The following is a 19,788-nucleotide window of genomic DNA, read 5'->3' as shown; positions in this document are numbered from 1 at the left end:
CTGTAGAACTCAGTAAGAAAACGGGGGTTTTCCATAGGTCCATTCGGCCCAAAATAGGTATAATGAGAAAGTTTCCTTCATGAGTTGAACATTGTTGCCAAATTACATTAAAACCGGACAACCCGTTTGAAACTTTGAAAGGTTTTTCCAGGCAAACATAAAGACCGTTGGAACCCACGTACTTCCGATAAGACTACTATGCTACAGAGGCAATGCTAAATGAGGATAATCTTACCTGCTGACTGAGATGTTGAAGGACTTTCTCCATCTTGACTAGACAGTTGTTGCATCCTCCGCCTTAGCTTCGGCATATCGAACGGTAACTTCTCCTCTATTTTATCTACACAGGATGATTCCTCCAGATAACAGGAACCCGCCTTGTCCTCCGCAACATCCTCAGGACTGTCCTCTTTCTCTCTTCGATTTCGGGACGATAAGACCATAGCAGTTACAGTTCCCTCTGTCAAACCTCTTTAAAAAAAAAATCATTCTCGGAATGGCTTCCTCCTATCCTGTCCTCTTTCTCTCTTCGATTTCGGGGTGATAAGACCATAGCAGTTACAGTTCCCTCTGTCAAACCTCTTTTAAAAAAAAAATCATTCTCGGAAGGGCTTTCTCTTATCCTCTCCTGACTTCCTTCTCTCTTCGATTTCGGGGTGATAAGACCTCAGCAGTTACAGTTCCCTCTGTCAAACCTCTTAAAAAAAATCATTCTCGGAAGGGCTTTCTCCTATCCTGTCCTGACTTCCTTCTCTCTTCGATTTCGGGACGATAAGACCATAGCAGTTACAGTTCCCTCCGCATTCCCGGTCTTGGTTATTTATACCTAACTGCCGCTTGAATACATTCCATCTCTCTCTCGTTTTCTCGCTCAATAAAGAAAGAGAAAAGATGCATGTTTTCTCTTTCTGTCAAACGAAGACAAACTGCGGTGTTTGTATTAAAAGAGAGAGAGAGAGAGAGAGAGAGAGAGAGAGAGAGAGAGAGAGAGAAGGGGAGGAATTTTTGAAAAGAAAGGAAAGAACTACTACATACATAGCAATAATGAGTTTTATTGGATATAATAAATTACAACATACCTAATATAAATTACATTGAGAATAATATTATGTACGTATAACTGGCAAGGGTTAAGTAAACGGTATTTTATTTATTTTTATTGAATAAATAAATACTTTCTTATTTATTTTCATAAATATTACCAGATCGGACCAGAACTTCAGCTTGCTCTTATCATCCCGAAAGCGAAGAGAGATGGAGAGAAGAAAGACAGGAGAAAGTCAGCCGTTCCTAGAACGAACCTTATCTGCTTGGGATGAAATGCGCCCCAGGCGGAAACCTAAAGCTTACATTTTTACTATTTTATCATTTAATTATTAGAAAATTCCATTTATACAGCCACTACATTTCATATATTTGCGTCAACGTTGAAAAATAAATATTCATTCAATATTGCGGTTACTTCTTCAACCACTTTGGCTACATGGGAATGGCTGAAACTTTGGATTTAGGCTCTAGGGACCTCAAAACGTGTTTTGACACTAAAAACTGATCATCGAAAATTTGACCCGATTACATTACTTTCCTTCCTATAGGATTAGGAAAGTAATAAGAAAGGAAAAAAAGGGTAAATTAAAATAATAAAATTTGTTCTCCGATACTTCCTAGCTAACCCAACTCTCAAACGGTTAGGGTTAACCCAATTTTTTGGGTTTAACAAGTAAAAGATCTACAAGATAGACTTTTAGCACAGGGAAAAAGTGCAAGTAAAATTCGAAATGGTCGAGTAAAAACTTAAAAGCTCGCTTCGTTCGTTGATCTAGTTTATTTTACTCGCCCATAGGGTATGTTAATTTTCTGTACTTGCTGTTTTTTAACGAGGCTGCATTCTTTGCATTCTTTGCTTTTTTTTTTTTTTTTGCATTTTTGCGCCAGATTAAACAACCAAATTGGTTGAGCTAGGTATAATTGAGATCTACATAATTACAACCATTGGAAACTCTCTTGCTCTTCAGTGCAGAATAGTTAGTGGTTAGTGGTGTAGTCTGCATTGGTTTTGCAGGCGACTACACGCTACTGTAAGTCACGCGTCTACGCTTCTCATGTGCGACAGGCCTAAAGCATCGTCCACACTGTCGATCGACATCGCCCGATACATGTCCTATAACTTTTTCCTCATTCTACCAATATCCTTTGATGTTACCTTACTTCATATGGATTCCAGGCGATGTTTAATCCGTTGACTGAAGTGTGGACGCAAACGTACGGAATGTGGACTTGGGGTAAAGCAAATAGCGATTAAAGTGTGCAGAAACAACATACCTAGTAATCTGTTATATTATTTGCAAAGTTAATTGAAAGAGAAAAAAAGAAGAAGAAGAAGAAGAAGAAGAAGAAGAAGAAGACAGGACAAAGAAAGGGAAAAAAAGAGGTAAGAAAAGGGCCAAATATTTCCGGAATATTGCATATTGATGATACTGGATATCAAAGTGTATTTAAGGATGAAAACAAGAATACAGGGAACATAAAGAAAAATAATAGAAAGGAGAAGAAGAAGAAGAAGAAGAAGAAGAAGAAGAAGAAGAAGAAGAAGAAGGCGGGAGAAAATTCAAACAAGCTAAACAGATTTCCCCCCCCCCTTCCATTCTGCTTCTTATCTTTCAAAACGGCCAACATTCCAAATAAAATAGTTCGGAATTTTTCGAAAAAGAGTGAAAAATGGAGGGAGGGGGTCCAAAATTGTAAATAGAATGGGAATTTCCGAAAAAGAAATATGAAAAATTGGTTTGGGAGGAGAGACATTTTCGGGACGGGGGAAACAAACCACAGCTTCGGAGGAATAAGAGGGGTTGTGGGCTTGAATTTCAATCAAAATACTCTCTCTCTTTCTTTTACTTTCTATTATATTATGTATAGTGAATTAGGGAACCTATAGGTATATTATGTAGTGAGAAACAATTGGAATCGGTCCAAATGTGCAATATCGGGAAATGTTTGGAAATATCCGCCGTTTTAGGGTTACTTGTCAAAAAAGTGATTTTCGGCCCAAGGTCTGTGACCTGTAATTCTGTTCGTACCTAATATATGTATGTAGTTGTTTGGAAATATCCGCCGTTTTAGGGTTACTTGTCAAAAAAGTGATTTTCGGCCCAAGGTCTGTGACCTGTAATTCTGTTCGTACCTCTATGTATGTAGTTACATACATGGTGTACAACATATCTGAAGGGTTTGTAGTAAATCAAACTGACCTTTTGTACTTGAGTTGACCTTCTTGCTTGATTCGTCATCAACTAGAAATATCTTCTCTATACCAGATTGATCACCGAATGAAATAGATTTCTTCTGCCGCAACAAATTCGTCACCGAATATGCTTTCACCCGAATAAGCGAACATCAAATGGGGTACTCACTACAAATTCCTTAGCTTGCTCCGAGCAAGTCCATTTTTTTTTTTTTTTCAATTTTATTATCTACTGTTTTAGACCCGTACTTCTGTAGTGTAATAGAAAGTCGTGTGATGTATCCACCCGATTCCTGGATGATAAACTTCAGTGGATGTCGTATAATGGAGTGGATATGCGAAGGATATACAGAGCGGGTCCTTCCCAAGCCCCGGGGGGCCTGAGTTGTGGGATCAAGTGAGATACAAGGAGGAATATTGAGAAAACTGAGGGGGGAATGAAGTACAAATGAATTGAAAAGTTGAGGTTTTTGCGGTGAAGAAAAAGGAGGAGGAAGATGAGAACGAAAAGGAGAAGAAGAAGAGGAGGAGGAGAAGAGGAAGAGGAGGAAGAGGAGGAGGAGGAGGAGGAGGAGGAGGAGGAGGAGAAAGATGAGCATAAGAGGAAAAAATAAATAAAGGGAAAAATGAGAGAACATAAAATTTTGGTAAGAGAATAAAACTCCTTTATAGGGAGAATTAGGGTAAAAGAAGACGTAGAGATGTGAGAAATGAAGCAGAGGGAGTAGAGAAGGAGGAGGAGGAGGAGAAGTGAAAGAGGAAGAGGAGAAGACGAAAAACTAGAGGGGGAAAAACGTGAAATGTGACTTCCGCGGTATAAAATCATTGAAGTGTGACAAATCCATTTACTATGTTACGTTTTATCCATGTGTGATTGTGATGTGTGTGGTGGAAAAAGCTTGAGGCCTATGTCTGTCAGACTGGGGTCTGAGTCTGAGGCTTTTTCTGCCACCCACGTTTAAATGGTCTGACATATCTATGTCTGTCTGTCTGTCTGTCAGACACTCTGAGTGTGAGTGGCGACCATTCGATAGTGCAGTATCGTCTGGGATACACATAGCAGCATACACATACATTTTTTCCTACCACCAAAAATATTTTTTTTTTTTTTAATTTACCTACTTTATACCAACCTACATACGGGGTAAATGGACTATTGTGTTCTATTCCTACAAGATGAACAAAGGTGTATTTTCCTTAGGGGAAACTGACTAGTGACCACTGGCACTGGAAAATTGACTCTAGCTCCAATGTAAACTAAATGGAGCAGTGGTCAAATTGCCAGGTCATAGGTCGACTGGGATCCAGAACTTGCTCCAGGTTGAGGATGGTGAACTCCTTGTTATTTGAAGTGGTCACTTCTCCTAGCCATGACTGAAAATCAATAGAACAGTTGCGCTGACTTAGGCGAGGTTTTAAAGTCAAAGAGCTGCCAGCCTAGTTAGCTTAGTTGGTAGTGCGTCTGCCTTGTAAGCGCTAGGCCGCGGGTTCGATTCCCGCCCGGGGCGGATTTTATCCTGATGGGATAATGTTCGTTCTCGGAAAGGCTGGCTTTCTCCTATCCTGTCTTCCTTCTCTCTTCGATTTCGGGACGATAAGACCATAGCAGTTACAGTTCCCTCTGTCAAACCTCTTAAAAAAACACTTCAACGTATTTATTGATTTATTCTAATATTACGTCATTAGATGAATAAGTCATAACTTTTGCGATCTGCAACATAGGAAGGTTTAGAATTTAGATGGAATTCGCGATTACATTGATGTTTTGCTGTAAGGTGTCTGGCGAAACAAGGAAAAACCCGTTAGTTTTCAAGCAAATTGAAGTAAATTCTGTTAAATAAAAAGATTAACCTTCCTAAGTGCAAGAAATGTAATTGAATAAATACATAATCAAAATAACTACCTATGTATATTGGTATAGGTACACTCGAGAGAAAAAAATGATTACATTGATGTTTTGCTGTAAGGTGTCTGGCGAAACAAGGAAAAACCCGTTAGTTTTCAAGCAAATTGAAGTAAATTCTGTTAAATTAAAAGATTAACCTTCCTAAGTGCAAGAAATGTAATTGAATAAATACATAATCAAAATAACTACCTATGTTTATTGGTATAGGTACACTCGAGAGAAAAAAAATCGAGACAAATTCACAAGAACTTTTCCAAGATCCACAAAGGCAATATCTTAAAGATAACAACATCAACATGAGCTTTTAGTTGGTACCCCCCCCAAAAATGTTTAGAAATATTTTCAAGGCATTCAGAAAAGGCTGTCAGTGTAAATGGATGGAAATGCACGTGTTCCGATTTTTGTGCTCTCCAGTGTAGATGGGTACAATTGCTTGTAATTCATATATTTACATTTTATCCTATTTAGGTATTCCTACATAATTGGTGATTTTATTTTTCGAATTACTAATAGACTTACCTACCTCACTTACTAATTTACACATATTCTGCCGAAATAGTAAAATACCCAATCAATCACCAAAGCTATATCAATGTGTCAATCACTTAAGTTGTGTGTGTGTTAGTGTCTGATTTCGTCATATCGATAATACTATTCATCTTATCTGTGAGTTGGTGAACTTCAACTTATATCTTGTGATCAAAGAAAAACTTCAAAAAACAGTCCTTTTCGTGATTTCCCTTCAACACTTTTTTTTTATATTTCTAAAAAACTGTTCTTATCGTTTACCTAAACCCCTGTTTTCAAAATGGGACTTTTTAATCTTAGTCGATAGTATAATAACAATAACTAATACATATCTAACCAAAAACTACTCAATACGTAAAGCATATTATTAGGTTGTGTTCTCTTCTGCTCAAATACAATTTGATAGGAATCGTATAATTCGGAATGAAATTGAGAGAATGGAAACCTCTTTTTATTTATTGTGTTTTAATGGAGGTGTAATTTAATTTTTATTAAAGGATAAATACACCCGCGTATAACTAAATTAGGTAGGTAGGTAATATTGAACTACCTAAAATCCATCTGTGTAGATAGATATCTTTGATGAAACTGACTGGCCGTCAATATTTGGCAAGAAATAAGTTAAGTCCATATCTGGATAATTATGTTTTCCTTGAATTCAGCCAGATTGATTCTGGTATCAGGTGGCCCTAGGATCACCAATCAATGTGTAAAACAGCTTTGGAAATTTTCGATTTTTAAAAAACTCGTGTATTTTAACTTGATACATGAATAGGGAATATACAATATACATATTTAATAAAGGAGATCCTTTTTGGAAAGGATTACAACATTCCGCCTTAGAAAAGCTGTTTTACTCAAAAAGCGTTCAAGTAGAGTTAGGTCCTTTAAACAAAGTCTTCAAATACACATTATTATAGGTTACATAATTAGAATAGATAAGAGTTGTTTAGAAAATATAAATAAATATTACTCATCTAAAAATTAAATGTTTCATTACCTTTAGTCTTTTTCACTTTCTTTTTCTAGTCCAGAATTATCTTATCTTTTGATAACATATTTTGTTTTAGTGCAAAATTAAGGTTATCTACTCTGCAGTTTTCTAGTTCAAAAAAAATCAAAATAGTCTGAAAGCCCAAGGTAGTTCTGTTATGTTCAAGTTCCAGATTGAAATCGGAACCAAACTACCAAACAAGTTTTTCTGATTCAGTGCTGTTTATTTCCTGTAGTTAGACACGCGTCCTTTCTGATGAAAGAAATTATGATTCCCATTTTTACAATTTACCCATTAAAAAATAAATAATGAAAAAGTGAAGTTACTAAGAGAAAAAATAGTTAAAGTTTGATCCTTAATGTCAGGTAATTGATTATTTTGAACAAAAATACATAGTTAATTAGATCTGTCTTTGTAGATAAATATTGCCGCGATTGATTTTATTAGGTACCAATAATTTAGTTAGTTATTTCTGTGACTTTCCTGCTTCAATTATAAACAAGTAGTTATCTAGTTATTAGATACCCATAATAATCAGAACACATTCACATGTTATTTATTAAATTGTTTTGTCTTGCCTTAAATTGAAAGAAAAAATATTAACGAACATAATAATGTCTACATATTTAAAAAACAAAGTGTTTTTAATACTTATAGATAATCTATTATAATTCAGTTGTATATCTAAATAATACGTAACACATAGAAATCCATGGCAATAATTACGTGAGAACTTACTTAACTTGTGACTAACTTATTCCAAATACTTATGATAATATTTAATATGTTGGCAAAATCGATGTCGATCGATTAGTTTTAAGTTTTAACCCGGCCAATTTTTAATTTTGTCAGCTTGTTAGCTAAATCCCTTTTATATTTATGGGTGATTTCACTATAACTCTCGAACGGCTTGTTCGAATTTGATGAAATGTGACAAACATGTTCTGAGGAAATTTGCTCATTATATTTTGTTAAAATCAGATCTCGCTTCGTTCAATAAAATTATCGCAGGTTCTCATTCTCACGTTTGAAGGAAATTTAAAGGTAAACCTATGTATGTACATCAATAACAAATGATTCTAGTTCTGATCAAACTTCAAGTAAAGTCAACTGTACAATGGGTACTTGGTTTACCATTACTACGGCTTAGAGCTTACACACAAGATTTAATATTAACTATTGACAGGGGCTCTTAAAATGTTAGTTACTGACTACTGACTGCATCTCAGGTGAGGCTACTTAAATTGAAAAGAAATTGATAATGTTTCATTATTTGTAAACTTGATCGTTTTACAGGTTGCATCAGCAAGTGCCAAATTTCCCAACTACAAGTAGTGTACTTTGATGATTTTTTCACATTTGATATCTTTACGATATCAGATGGTTGTAAAGTCAAATTTCTTTCAAAGTTCCATAATACTTTAGACTACATAACTACATAATGAAGTTGTCTCACAAACATGTGGAGAGTTTGCGCGTGCACAATAGATGATGCGTGAGGCAAGGCAACCCGAGAGTCAAAAGACATTGCCAGATCTGAGAATGAGGAGCTTGTATCAACTATGAGTTGCAATGCACGTCAAGTTTGCTCCATTCTGATTCAAATGCTTCTGATCCTCACCATGCAAGCCTCCATGACACACAACCAAATCACGGTAAGTGCTCATCCTGTGATATAGCAACCTTTTTGATTTTAAAAGACGAGTAAAGTAGTGCTCCACACAATACCTTTTTCAGTAGATATTGACAAGAATGTTGATAAATCATGTAAAGACCAATGTTTTATCGCCTTCTGTGAATTTGACGAGTTTTTCATAGATGACCTTGTCTTAGTCTGGTATGACCAATTCTTAAAGAATAACCTATCATCTGTCGGCTTGTTGTCAAAATCGAGTCGGCTAGGTCCGTTAATCGACAGATGGCTAGGTCCGTTAATCGATGGCAATGACCGAGTTGGGCTTGGGTACAGAATTCCGTGGTTGTCAGAAAAAGATCGTGTATTAACACGGAAAAGTGGAAGAAGACCTGTGATAATAGCCACGGCTACTACACCTTGAGGCTTGAGGGCACTTGCCCTCAGGTCACTCAGGTGTTGGACGTCTTCAATCCGTCATTATACCTATGTACCTACAATAGTATGTACATAAAACGGAATGGCCTTCTCTCGATCTGTATTTTAATGGATATACCCCAATGGTTATGGACTTTCGTCTGTGTTATCTTGTTCAATACAATAGTCCGTCCACTATACCTTTTATTATTAGTAATAATAAAGGAAGGACGGACTAATGAGTACCTACATAATTACTTATACTTAATTAATAACAATATTACACCGTGTATAGGTGTGTAGTGTGTACTCTATGGGTAATGGGATCAAGTAGCAACCTTAGTTTCTACCAGTAGACACTAGACTTGTAATAGAACTGACTGGTTCAAATGATCAAATCCTGGGATTGTCGATGTTTTTTCCTGCTTCTCGGATATTGGTCTCCACTAAAATGGCGCCTGTACTAAACCATAGGAAATCCAAGATGGCGCGTAAAAAAAAATAAAAAAAAAAAAAAAACCTTTAGTTCAAATTTGTCTTAAGTGAGTGTTTACTGTTTTCCTTTAGTCAAAATGGTCTTAATTAATACACCACAAATTTAATGTTGAGGATTTCCTAAAGATTTGGATTGTTCGGTCCAAACTTCAAGGAAAACCTGATGGTGTGTGGCTACCTCCGAGAATCTATCACCAAACCGTTCCTCTCTAATCAGTTTGTATTAGAATAACAGAATCTTATTGAATTATAGCTTGAACCGTGCAACTCGTGGAATTTTAATGAGCCCATGAGCTGACTTGACACTTGACTCTCAACGTGTCAAGTTCATGGACATACTCTCGGACCAACCAAATCTTGAACCTCATAACCATAACGTGCTTGAACATGTCAATCGATATCACGTCCTCTCTATTATCTATTTTAGACTGAGACTAAAGAGATTTTTCAGTGTTATTCTGGCAGTATGTATTCTATTCTAAGTACTAGAATTTTACAAGACGCCCGACCTTTTAGATTATTCTGAAGAGAAACTATAGGTAAAATCCACTCCTGTCGTAGTAGTGGCAAAAATTTCAATTTTTGTAACAAAATTACAAAAGTATTGGGAATGTACCTATAGGTACATTTTTAGTGACAAATGGTTTCCAAATGGAAAATACAGCTCTAGAGATCCGCGGTCAAGTTCAAATCGCAAGTGATGATGAAATTTTTGAAAATGAAGCAGTTAATAATTTATTATTATCAGACAAAATTAAATCGAATGGAATAAAAACAAAACTAAAATAAAAATTCAAAGCTTTTAAGTTGAAAATAATTTCACATGGAAAATTATAGGGCTACAATTCTTTCATCTCTTTTCCTATCATTAAATTTACATGTGATCTAAATTTTATGCTTAAAGTTTCTTTCTCGATATAAAAATCAATTAGGTGAGGACCTCTAAATTATAACTGGTTCTGAGGTGGTTGACCCCATGAACCAATCACAAAACAGAACTGATTTTTTGCGAACCAAATTTGATTTTTTTCTCCTCTTTGTCCGATACAGAGCTTTATTTTTATTTTATCATTTTTTTTAATGCTCCATGGATAAAGAGTAAGCCATAACATGTATTATATATAATAATGTTGAATTGTACTGTGTATTTGTTAACAAATAAATGGTTATATATATATTTCCGTCGACAAAAAAATTGCACTCGTATTCTGATTACAAATATTTGGACGGGGATCTTTCTAGTGATCTCGTGTTGACTCAGCACCCAATCAAGAAGTATTGTGTCTCTTTCTCTTCTCGTCCATCTGATGAGAGGCGTACATACTACGGGATGGACATGCTACGACACAGACCACAATACATGCGTCTATTGTAGCAGTTATTTCATAGCTACGAAATAAATACCATGGTTTTTGCGGTGAAACACCGCTGTTTTTTTCCTCAAAGCCAAGTGTTTTTTCTTTAATGAAAAATCAAATCTAACTGTAAAGGTAAAGCTAGAGAGGTAGGTCAGACCGCAGCGCCCTGGTCAATCGTTTTAATCACCCGACTAGATCGTTATTATAGTAGGTTAACGATTAGCAATAATAGTAACGATAACATTGATCCCATAGCAAGATCAAGATCATCCGAGTACAATGCACGCTGCTCGGAGATTTACGAACCAAGCCGATCTTTGCCGATCGTGCAGTCTAAACTTTCCGGTCTGCAAATGCATTTCACATTATTTGATCTATTCGTATCGTGCGAGGATTTTGGTAGATCGGGGCGATGAGTGATCGCTGAAGCCGAGAAGTTCTGAGTTGACGCGAATTTTTTTTCGACCACGTGAATTTCTAAAAGAAAAAATTACGCGCGAACATTTTTTTTTGGAATGCGCGAAAGTTTCGAAAATTAAAACGAAAATACGAGCGCAGACAGTACCTAACTAAAAATACAATTCATTTATTCATTATAATTAATCTATAAATTGAATAAAACCTTATTATAACTAATCTGTGTTGAAAAAAGTAATATGGTTAAAAATGTTAATCTGTGTTTTCTAGTTACAAACTTAACGAAATAAACTTTTAGTGCTTTGCTTATTTGTGCAAACAAAGAAGATTGTTTTGGATAAAGGTGCTTTTCAAAATTGTCAAAAATGTATACATAGCTCTCGGATTATTTTACTAAAGGTGTGTCCACTGTCCACACTGTCCACACATAGTCGACGGCGGTCAATCGACGGCCGGTCAACTCTATGTGGACACACCTTTAGATTTTATTCAAAAATTTTAGTCTTTTTTTTTGAATAGAACGTGGTGCGCTCTATCTTCCAGCGTTTGAACTGCAGTGATAACTTTTTTTTTTCGATGAGTTACAGCGTTTTTTTGTAAACATACTTTTCAAGGATTTTGATGAGATGTGCCTAGGATTCTCAGGGTTGAAAGCAGAAGTCACTTAATCACCTCGGTGTACATCGGTACATAGGAGAACAACAGGGCTGGCTCATACACTAGGCCGACCATTCACGGAACGTGTTACCGTGTGGCAGAGAACTTATACTGTGAAAACCTGTCGTGACCGACCGAGAGCGTATCACATTAGGCTTGCACACCAGAGATCCCGGGTTCGTTTCCCGTTCCCGCTATAGTCGAAGCTATTTCAGCTCTGTGTTTGGAATACGGGTGCACTGATGCACTCAGTCTCGTGAAGACAACTGAGCAGCTACTTTAATCGAGTAGGTACTTACCAGTAGAGTCTGTAGAGTAGAAATTTGATAGAGGGAACTGTAATAACGGAGATCTTATCGTCCTGAAATCGAAGGAGGGCAGGATAGGAGAAACCCAGCCGTTCCGAGAACGAACCTTACCTGTTTCGGATAAAGTTCACTGCGGACGGGAATCAAACACATAACCTAGCGCTTGAAGGCATTTAAGGCCATACTAAGCTAAGCCATCCTTTCAGTTCAACAGAAACAGTAATCAATCGATGATAATAATAACAATTCCAGGCAGTGTCCCTGAGGCTGCGAGGGAGTCGTAAAGTTACACTAGGCCGACCATTCACGGAACGTGTTACCGTGTGGCAGAGAACTTATACTGTGAGAGCCTGTCGTGACCGACCGAGAGCGTATCACGTTAGGCTTGCACACCAGAGATCCCGGGTTCATTTCCCGTTCCCGCTATAGTCGAAGCTTTTTCGGCTCTGTGTTTGGAATACGGGTGCACTCAGTCTCGTAAAGACAACTGAGCAGCTACTTTAATCGAGTAGGTACTTACCAGTAGAGTCTGTAGAGTAGAAATTTGATAGAGGGAACTGTAATAACGGAGATCTTATCGTCCTGAAATCGAAGGAGGACAGGATAGGAGAAACCCAGCCGTTCCGAGAACGAACCTTACCTGTTTCGGATAAAGATCACTCCGGGCGGGAATCAAACACATAACCTAGCGCTTGAAGGAATTTAAGGCCATACTAAGCTAAGCCATCCTTTCATTTCAACAGAAACAGTAATCAATCGATAATAATAATATTATCAGATATTATCTGCCTGAACTCAACCATGCCTGATAGAAAAAGACATTCATCCCGCATCCCGAACTCAACCATGCCTCATAGAAAAAGATATTCATCCCCTCATCAGTAAATTCTCATTGCATGTTAATGACGACATGATTCCCTTATTTGCTAAACACAGAGGATGTTGTATAAGTTCAAGGGAAGATCCCCTGCTAGCTACGCCCTCGGGTGAGGTAGAGATCTTAAATCCCGTATAAATCGACGTTTGGAAAATGTCCTCTGCTAATTATTTAATCAATATAAATAAACTCCATTTGGCAGACTTACAGAATCCACCGACATCTCAATAGCAAATGATAAATGATAATATCAGGGCCGGACTGGCATTTCCAAACTCTCGAGACATGTAAGTTTTGTCCTTGTGGGGAGGGAGTTCTTTGTCACGTTAGTAAAACTTAATGACATAATGTAATAGGTTATTGATGTCATTATGCATTGTATCGTTTCCTTGCACTGGAGTATGTTAAAAAGAAAATGTGCCAGCTTGTCATGCCACAGACATTAACATTGGCAACGAGCGCACACTGCTCATAGATTTTATATTGTGATGGTCCAATATCTTCACGGGCGTCTTAGGAAAGCTGATGGAACATGTGTTAAACTAAAGTTTTAAAGAGTGCTCTTTATACTGAAGAGTAGATAAACCAAAATGTTTCTTGCTTCCATTTTTGATCTAAGCAGAAAATCCACTCTAATCACACCACGGTTCCAATTTTAAAAGGCTTCCTCCGCTCGATTCTTTGGTGCCGTTAGAGCTGTGTGCCCCTAGGCCCGGACCTATGCATGAATCCGCCCCTGCTATTGAATACTAGCAGAATATATTGCTCTTATAGATTGGCGGACCCGAGCTTGTAATCTAACTGTGAATAATTGAATAAAATTAAATGCTTTTGATTAAAAATTACGAGGTTTAGGGCCTTATAATATGCGTAAGGTTTCTTGATTTAGGGTCAATTAGCAAAATGGGCTTGCTCTAATTTGAAGAATTGCTCAAGAGGAAAATAGTCTCCTTATGTAGTACATAGTTTACGTACGAAATAGTGTGTAATGTCGGTATCTATGTCACATACTGAATCTCAATAACTTTCATATAAATTTGCAAAGCTGCGTCCACACTACAGTTGGCTAGTGGCTGCAGTCGACATTCTGTAGTGGTAACGGCTCAGGTACAATCAAAGGATTTTGGCGGAATAAAAAAATGTTCATAGCGTGGAAGTGTTTCAGGACTTTCGGGCGATGTCGATCGATATTGATTGACCATAGTGTGGACACTACTTCAAACCCGAGCCTTCTTCTTCAAGATGGACTTTTTATTAAAAACCAACATGATTTCTACTATGTCTTCATATGTGACATCAGGAACATTCTTGTTACCTACTGCTACAGACTGGTTCCTCAAATAAGCTCATTCTACCTTCCGTTCTTCCTTGTTTCTAAAGAATGACGTTCTTCTACTTGATTCTTACCAAGTTCTTAATGAAAGTGACACAAAATTGAAGCAATCATAAATAACAACGGTAAACAGAAATCAGCACGATGCAAAATGTCAAGCTGTAGGTATGGTAATTGATTTAGAAATTTCTAAATCAAATACACTGGCGTGCAAAAAAATTGGGGACAGTTTGCATTTCCTTTTCATTACTTTGACAGCCTTCTCTAAATGTTTTAACCATGTCTCTAAACGTTTTTGGGTACCAGCTGAAATTTTTTCTACTAAATGGACGTGTTGTTGTCTTCAAGGAATTATTATTAATTAGATTCATATTAGACACCCAAATTAGATAATGGCTTACCTTATTTTCCTCCCTAGTCAAATAGTCTATCCCTAGTCAAATAGAAAATAAGGTAAGCCATTGTCTTCAAGGAACTGTCTATTTGGCTTTATTTTCCATGGCAATATCGTTAATTTGAAAAAGTCCATCTGTCCAGAATAGTTCACATGATGTGATTGCACTTTTTATTATACTCAGTAGGAGTAAAGTTAATTCTGTATCCATGTCACATACAAAATGTCACACACTAAATCTATGTGGATCTCACTTAGTACCCAATGCGTGACAAACATGGTGTCTCGGAGCTTAAGGAACAACGGGGCCCAACGAACATTTGGCCAACTGTTCTAGAGAAGCAAAAAAACTGATTTATATCATAAATATTTGTTCAATACTGTAAAATAAGTTGTATAAAAAACTTTAGAAAAATGCGTAAGGACTCCCAAAATGTAGAAACCTCATTTAAAAATCTCGATAGTTGCTATTGTTTCTGAAGCGCCGATTTTCGACATGATTCCCTATTGTTTTGAGTAAGATCAGTGGAAACCATGTGATTTCGAGAACCAAATGAAAGTTCAGTCGGTTTAGCTTTAGAACAAAGAGGAAAGAGGTTTGAGACATTTGAACTTTGGCATCGTGGGAGATGTTACTGTTTTGTTTACCACAGAATGTTAATAATGTTAATCTGATTTTGACATGTGAACCGAATGCCAAGTAAATTGGAGATGACTTTAATTAGCAAAGTTCTGGAATATAAACTTTGTCATTGATGAAACCCACCCTGTTTTCTCGAGCTAAGGGGAGAACAAAATCTTCGTTTTTCTTTGAGTTACGACTTTGAAAATATTTATGAATGAAGGCGGTTTTACTTTATCATCAACATGAATTAATACTCTATGCTATCATGAATGAATGAGATATTCTAATATCATGGCGTTTACCTTTAAAAAGGATTATTATCCCAGGAATAAATACATAAACATCATTAAACTACAGGGTGGTTTAGGTAGTCTACTAATCAAACAAAACTTGTGAATTCCACTTCCAAAACGAGATCCCAAGAAAAAGATGGAAAAATTGTAATTGTAAAAGATTCACACAAATTGTACGTATACAAAATTGAAAATACCATAATGGAAATCAAAAATGCTTAAAAAACTGGAGAAGATCATCCACATACTTGAAGCTTAAAGCCCGAAAGGAACAAGAAGCAATTGTCATAAGAAGAAAGAAGATCTATGAAAGAATTAATTGCCAATGACCTGAGCTGTTCCCTCCTCAGTCGACACAAACTTTAGCTATTCTGCTAAAGTTTTAGACGAGGAGGGTTCAGCTCAAAGTTTATTGAGCTCGAGATTGAATTGTTCTGAACAATAAAATAAAAAAAATCCTACCTACCTACCTACCTACCTACCTAAACTTACCATCAAAATTGTGGTGAAAAGTATAGAGTCTAATATAGAGCCAAAAAGGCTGAAAGTTTGGTGATTTTCTTCATGATGGAAATAGGAAAGAAATCGATATGTAACAATGTCTATGAATTCTATGAAATAAACAACTTGTATGTTTTCCCGAACTACTTCGCAAAGGTCTTGCAGATTTTCATGATATTCAAGATCTTTGTCTCTTTCTTCAAATTTATCTTAATAGGATTTGAATATTTTTGATACGGTCCTTCCAAGATATTTGGAGAATTCCGCTGTTGTAAAACAACTGTACACTGTAGTAACTCAGATCTTGTTTGATCTTACACCCTGTACGGTCATAACTTTGCAATTTGAATAATTTATTTAAGTAGGTAATAAAAACCAACACTCGGGGTATTACTTAGTAGCTAATTGCCCTGTTGATTATTCATTTATGTGAAAATCCGAAGCGTCAGAGTAGGTCTAGGTTTGTTATGAAAAGAATTGATATCTTTCGGCTCAGACCTACATAATATAAAGGTGCTATTACACCGAGGCAACATGCATGCTGCAGTGAACCATGCTTCAAGGCAATATGTAGCTTGCTCCAAGACTATATGAATCAAATACAAAATCTTTGAATGCAGCATACTGCTCATGTTGACAATTGGGTTGCTTCGTCGCCGCGCGCCGATTGAAATGGTTTTCAAGCTTGAAGCCTGCGTCAGTACAGCATGCTACATGTTTTCTCAGACTGGCGTCTCCTGAGGCCAGCCGAACGCCTGACAGGTGGACCTGTTCAGGCGTACCTGTCAGATCTCCCTGATAGTGAGTGAACGGCCTCAGTGAGATCGCACCTTAACTTTGTTCAACTCAGGGGAAGTATTTACTTGTTACGGTCACTGGAATTGACCGTGAACGCCTAGTTGAATATTTATATCATTGTAGGCTGATAGGTTCCGCTGGTTGGTGAGAATATTTCTCATCGCGAGCCTGATTAACAAAGTTAGCGAGTAATTAACTATCAACGGAGATATTTACAATTTTCCATGTTTAAATGGAGGTAAACGTCAATTATGGTATGCAAATTTGGACTGTGCTCCGCGCTCTTACAAACTTCTAGGGGTTCATTGAATCGTAGAGCTCTCCAAGAAGAAGTGTTCATTTAGATTTAGGATGATAATTCTCGGATATTCGTTTTTTTTTTTAGAGGTTTGGTAAGAGGAACTATAATGTCTAAGGTCTTATCGTCCTGAAAGCGAAGAAAGAAGAAAGGCAGAACAGGAGAAAGCCAGCCGTTCCGCCAGAATGAACCTTATTGGTTCAGGATAAAATCTGCCCCGGGTGGGAAACCTGCGACCTAGCGATTACAAGGTAGATGCGCTACCCTCCAAGGTAACTAGCCTGGCTGTTCGGGCTTTAGACTTCGCTTCGTTTGTTCTATCATGTTGCCTATTGTGTGTTTACCTTCCCACATACACTGATCAACAGAGGGTAGGTTAGCAATAAGCGTACTAACTTGTTATGATTCATCTTGGCACTACCTATGGTCAGTCACTTGGGTATGATAGATAAACTATTCATTGAACGAAGTAACTGAAGTAAGGCCCATGTTTTATCTCGGCAAAATTTGCATTCAGTTGCCTTGTTACCGCAAACCTGCCTCGGTGTAGTGGTCAAGATGCTCACCTGGTAAGCAGGAGGGTGTGTCTTCAGTTCCAGCTGAGGTATGGAATTTCCTCAACATTGTTAGAGAAGTTGACCACAATAATAATTCTAGGACTTACTTCTGAGGTAAAGGGACTCTTTAGTACTTTAGCTTTAGTCATATTTGAGTGGTAGGTATAAACATAGAAAGTAATAAGCATTATTCAGGATTATCTTAAGTTTGTCTGTACTATCGCCATTTTATTTCGTAGCAATGAAACAAGAGAATCCTGCGGTCCATCCCGTAGTATGTCCCTAGTGTAGTAGTTTCGTCGCGAATGTGTCCTAGATATTCAAATTTCTTTCTTCTTTTATATTTTTTCCAGCAACATATTACAAATATGTAATTATTTATGCATAAATAAAAGTACCTATACATACTTTCAGTGTTGAGTTTCACTATGTCTTGCTACTTCGCTCCTCACGACCGCTACTCATAATCGCTACTCACGATGTTTCCAACCCACACGTCTGTGTTAGTCTCACTTGAGATGCTACGGACGATGGGTTCTAATTAGGAGCCATGAAATCCGTTAGAGAGAGCTTCATACGTGCTGTGCAGAGGTACGTGATATAGGTTAACTACATGTGATAAGATGGTTTGCGATTAGAACTATGATAATTATCTTAAGATGTCACCATGTGAAACTATCACGAATGTTAATCCTGAATGAGTCAAGCACTAAGTACCGAAATTTCGAAAATGTGTCTTTTTTTCCATGGCTTAAATTGTTGCATACCTACTTACTTTCCGTGTCCATGAGATAGGCATGGCACCTATCACATGGTGTTGGAAGGATTGGGTGTTGCATATGGAATTCTCATAGGGACATAAGACATAACTTGACATAAGGGAATCACAAAGTTTAGGAATAATTGAGCCCTTCCTGAAAAATATCTTAAAGGTTCACAGGGGCACCGCACTTGCTTGCCACGCAGAAGGTTTGGCTCGAAATTCAATTGCAAATATTTCGAAGGGTTTGCAAATATTTTGCTTTCTGGTGTTCTCCTAATGACCCAGCACCTAAATGCAAATGGAAAATACAGCTCTAGAGATCCGCGGTCAAGTTCAAATCGCAAGTGATGATGAAATTTTTGAAAATGAAGCAGTTAATAATTATTATCAGACAAAATTAAATCGAATGGAATAAAAACAAAACTAAAATAAAACTAAAAGCTTTTAAGTTGAAAATAATTTCACACGGAAAATTATAGGGCTACAATTCTTTCATCTCTTTTCCTATCATTAAATTTACCATGTGATCTAAATCCCCCACAAAAACACAAATGTGAAAAAAAGGCCAAGTTCCTATCCAAAAATGTCGGCCCTTAAAAGTGCTGAGATCAGAAAATTAAGGCCAAGTCTGCATTCCCAATTTCTCGTGTCTGCTGAAAATGCTGGATCTCAATTCCTTCAACCTTCTCTCAATTTCAACTTGGCAATGTTTTCCTTTTATTTTCATGTTAATAATAGGTACTGTATTTAGGTATTAATTTGAGAAGGAAAAACATTGCCAAGTTGAATAAGGGATTTTCAAACCGTTTTTTTCTACCCCTTCCGGTAAAGCTAGAACTTCGAATTTCGCAGGTATAATAAGGAAGTATAGGCTAACATATGGTCCAAATTTCGTGAGATTACATTGAAAATTGACGGAGTTATGATAGGGGTAAAAATGCGTCGAAATGTTTCGTGTAATATACACACTGGCGTGCTCAGGCCGGTTATTATTATTATTATATATTATTATCTATTACTTTTTTTCTGGTGTTGTTTTTTTGTTCTTGTATGACAACATCCTTTTTAAGGATATACGCGTACGTGTTCCTCAATACCCGCAATAATTATTGAGGTTATCCAGTATTGTATATGATGGACAAACATCAAACACAAACACGAGTCACGGAGGCTGATCATTAACCAGATTATTATGTAAGGTTCTTGGTGATTGCAGTATGAGTTTAAGAAAGATCGGTCGCTTAAGTTTAGAAAGCACTATTGTCTACCTTTTGTGTACAAGACATTGTCGTACAACATATATTTGTCCACAATGGTCCACGTTACAGTGAAACAAAGACCGTCGAGGAATATATGAACCGTAGATCCGCGTGCCGTTCACGCGTCCGGTTCAAC

At 37.0% G+C, this 19,788-nt stretch overlaps 1 protein-coding gene across 1 annotated transcript in view; it reads left to right on the top strand.

The window, feature by feature from the left end:
- Positions 1-7,955: 7,955 nt before the first annotated feature.
- Positions 7,956-19,788, top strand: part of LOC103514953 — a 35,839-nt gene continuing 24,006 nt past the window's right edge. The window contains exon 1 of the mRNA XM_026827790.1: positions 7,956-8,324. Coding sequence (XP_026683591.1) covers positions 8,232-8,324 — 93 coding nt within the window. The 5' untranslated portion in view covers positions 7,956-8,231. The remainder of the gene's footprint in view (positions 8,325-19,788) is intronic.

The sequence above is a fragment of the Diaphorina citri genome, unplaced genomic scaffold, assembly GCF_000475195.1.
Source record: "Diaphorina citri unplaced genomic scaffold, Diaci psyllid genome assembly version 1.1 scaffold1249, whole genome shotgun sequence".
Taxonomy (NCBI): Eukaryota; Metazoa; Arthropoda; class Insecta; order Hemiptera; family Psyllidae; genus Diaphorina; species Diaphorina citri.
The sequence above is the reverse complement of the archived record's forward strand: the minus strand, read 5'-3'. Positions and strand labels throughout refer to the sequence as shown.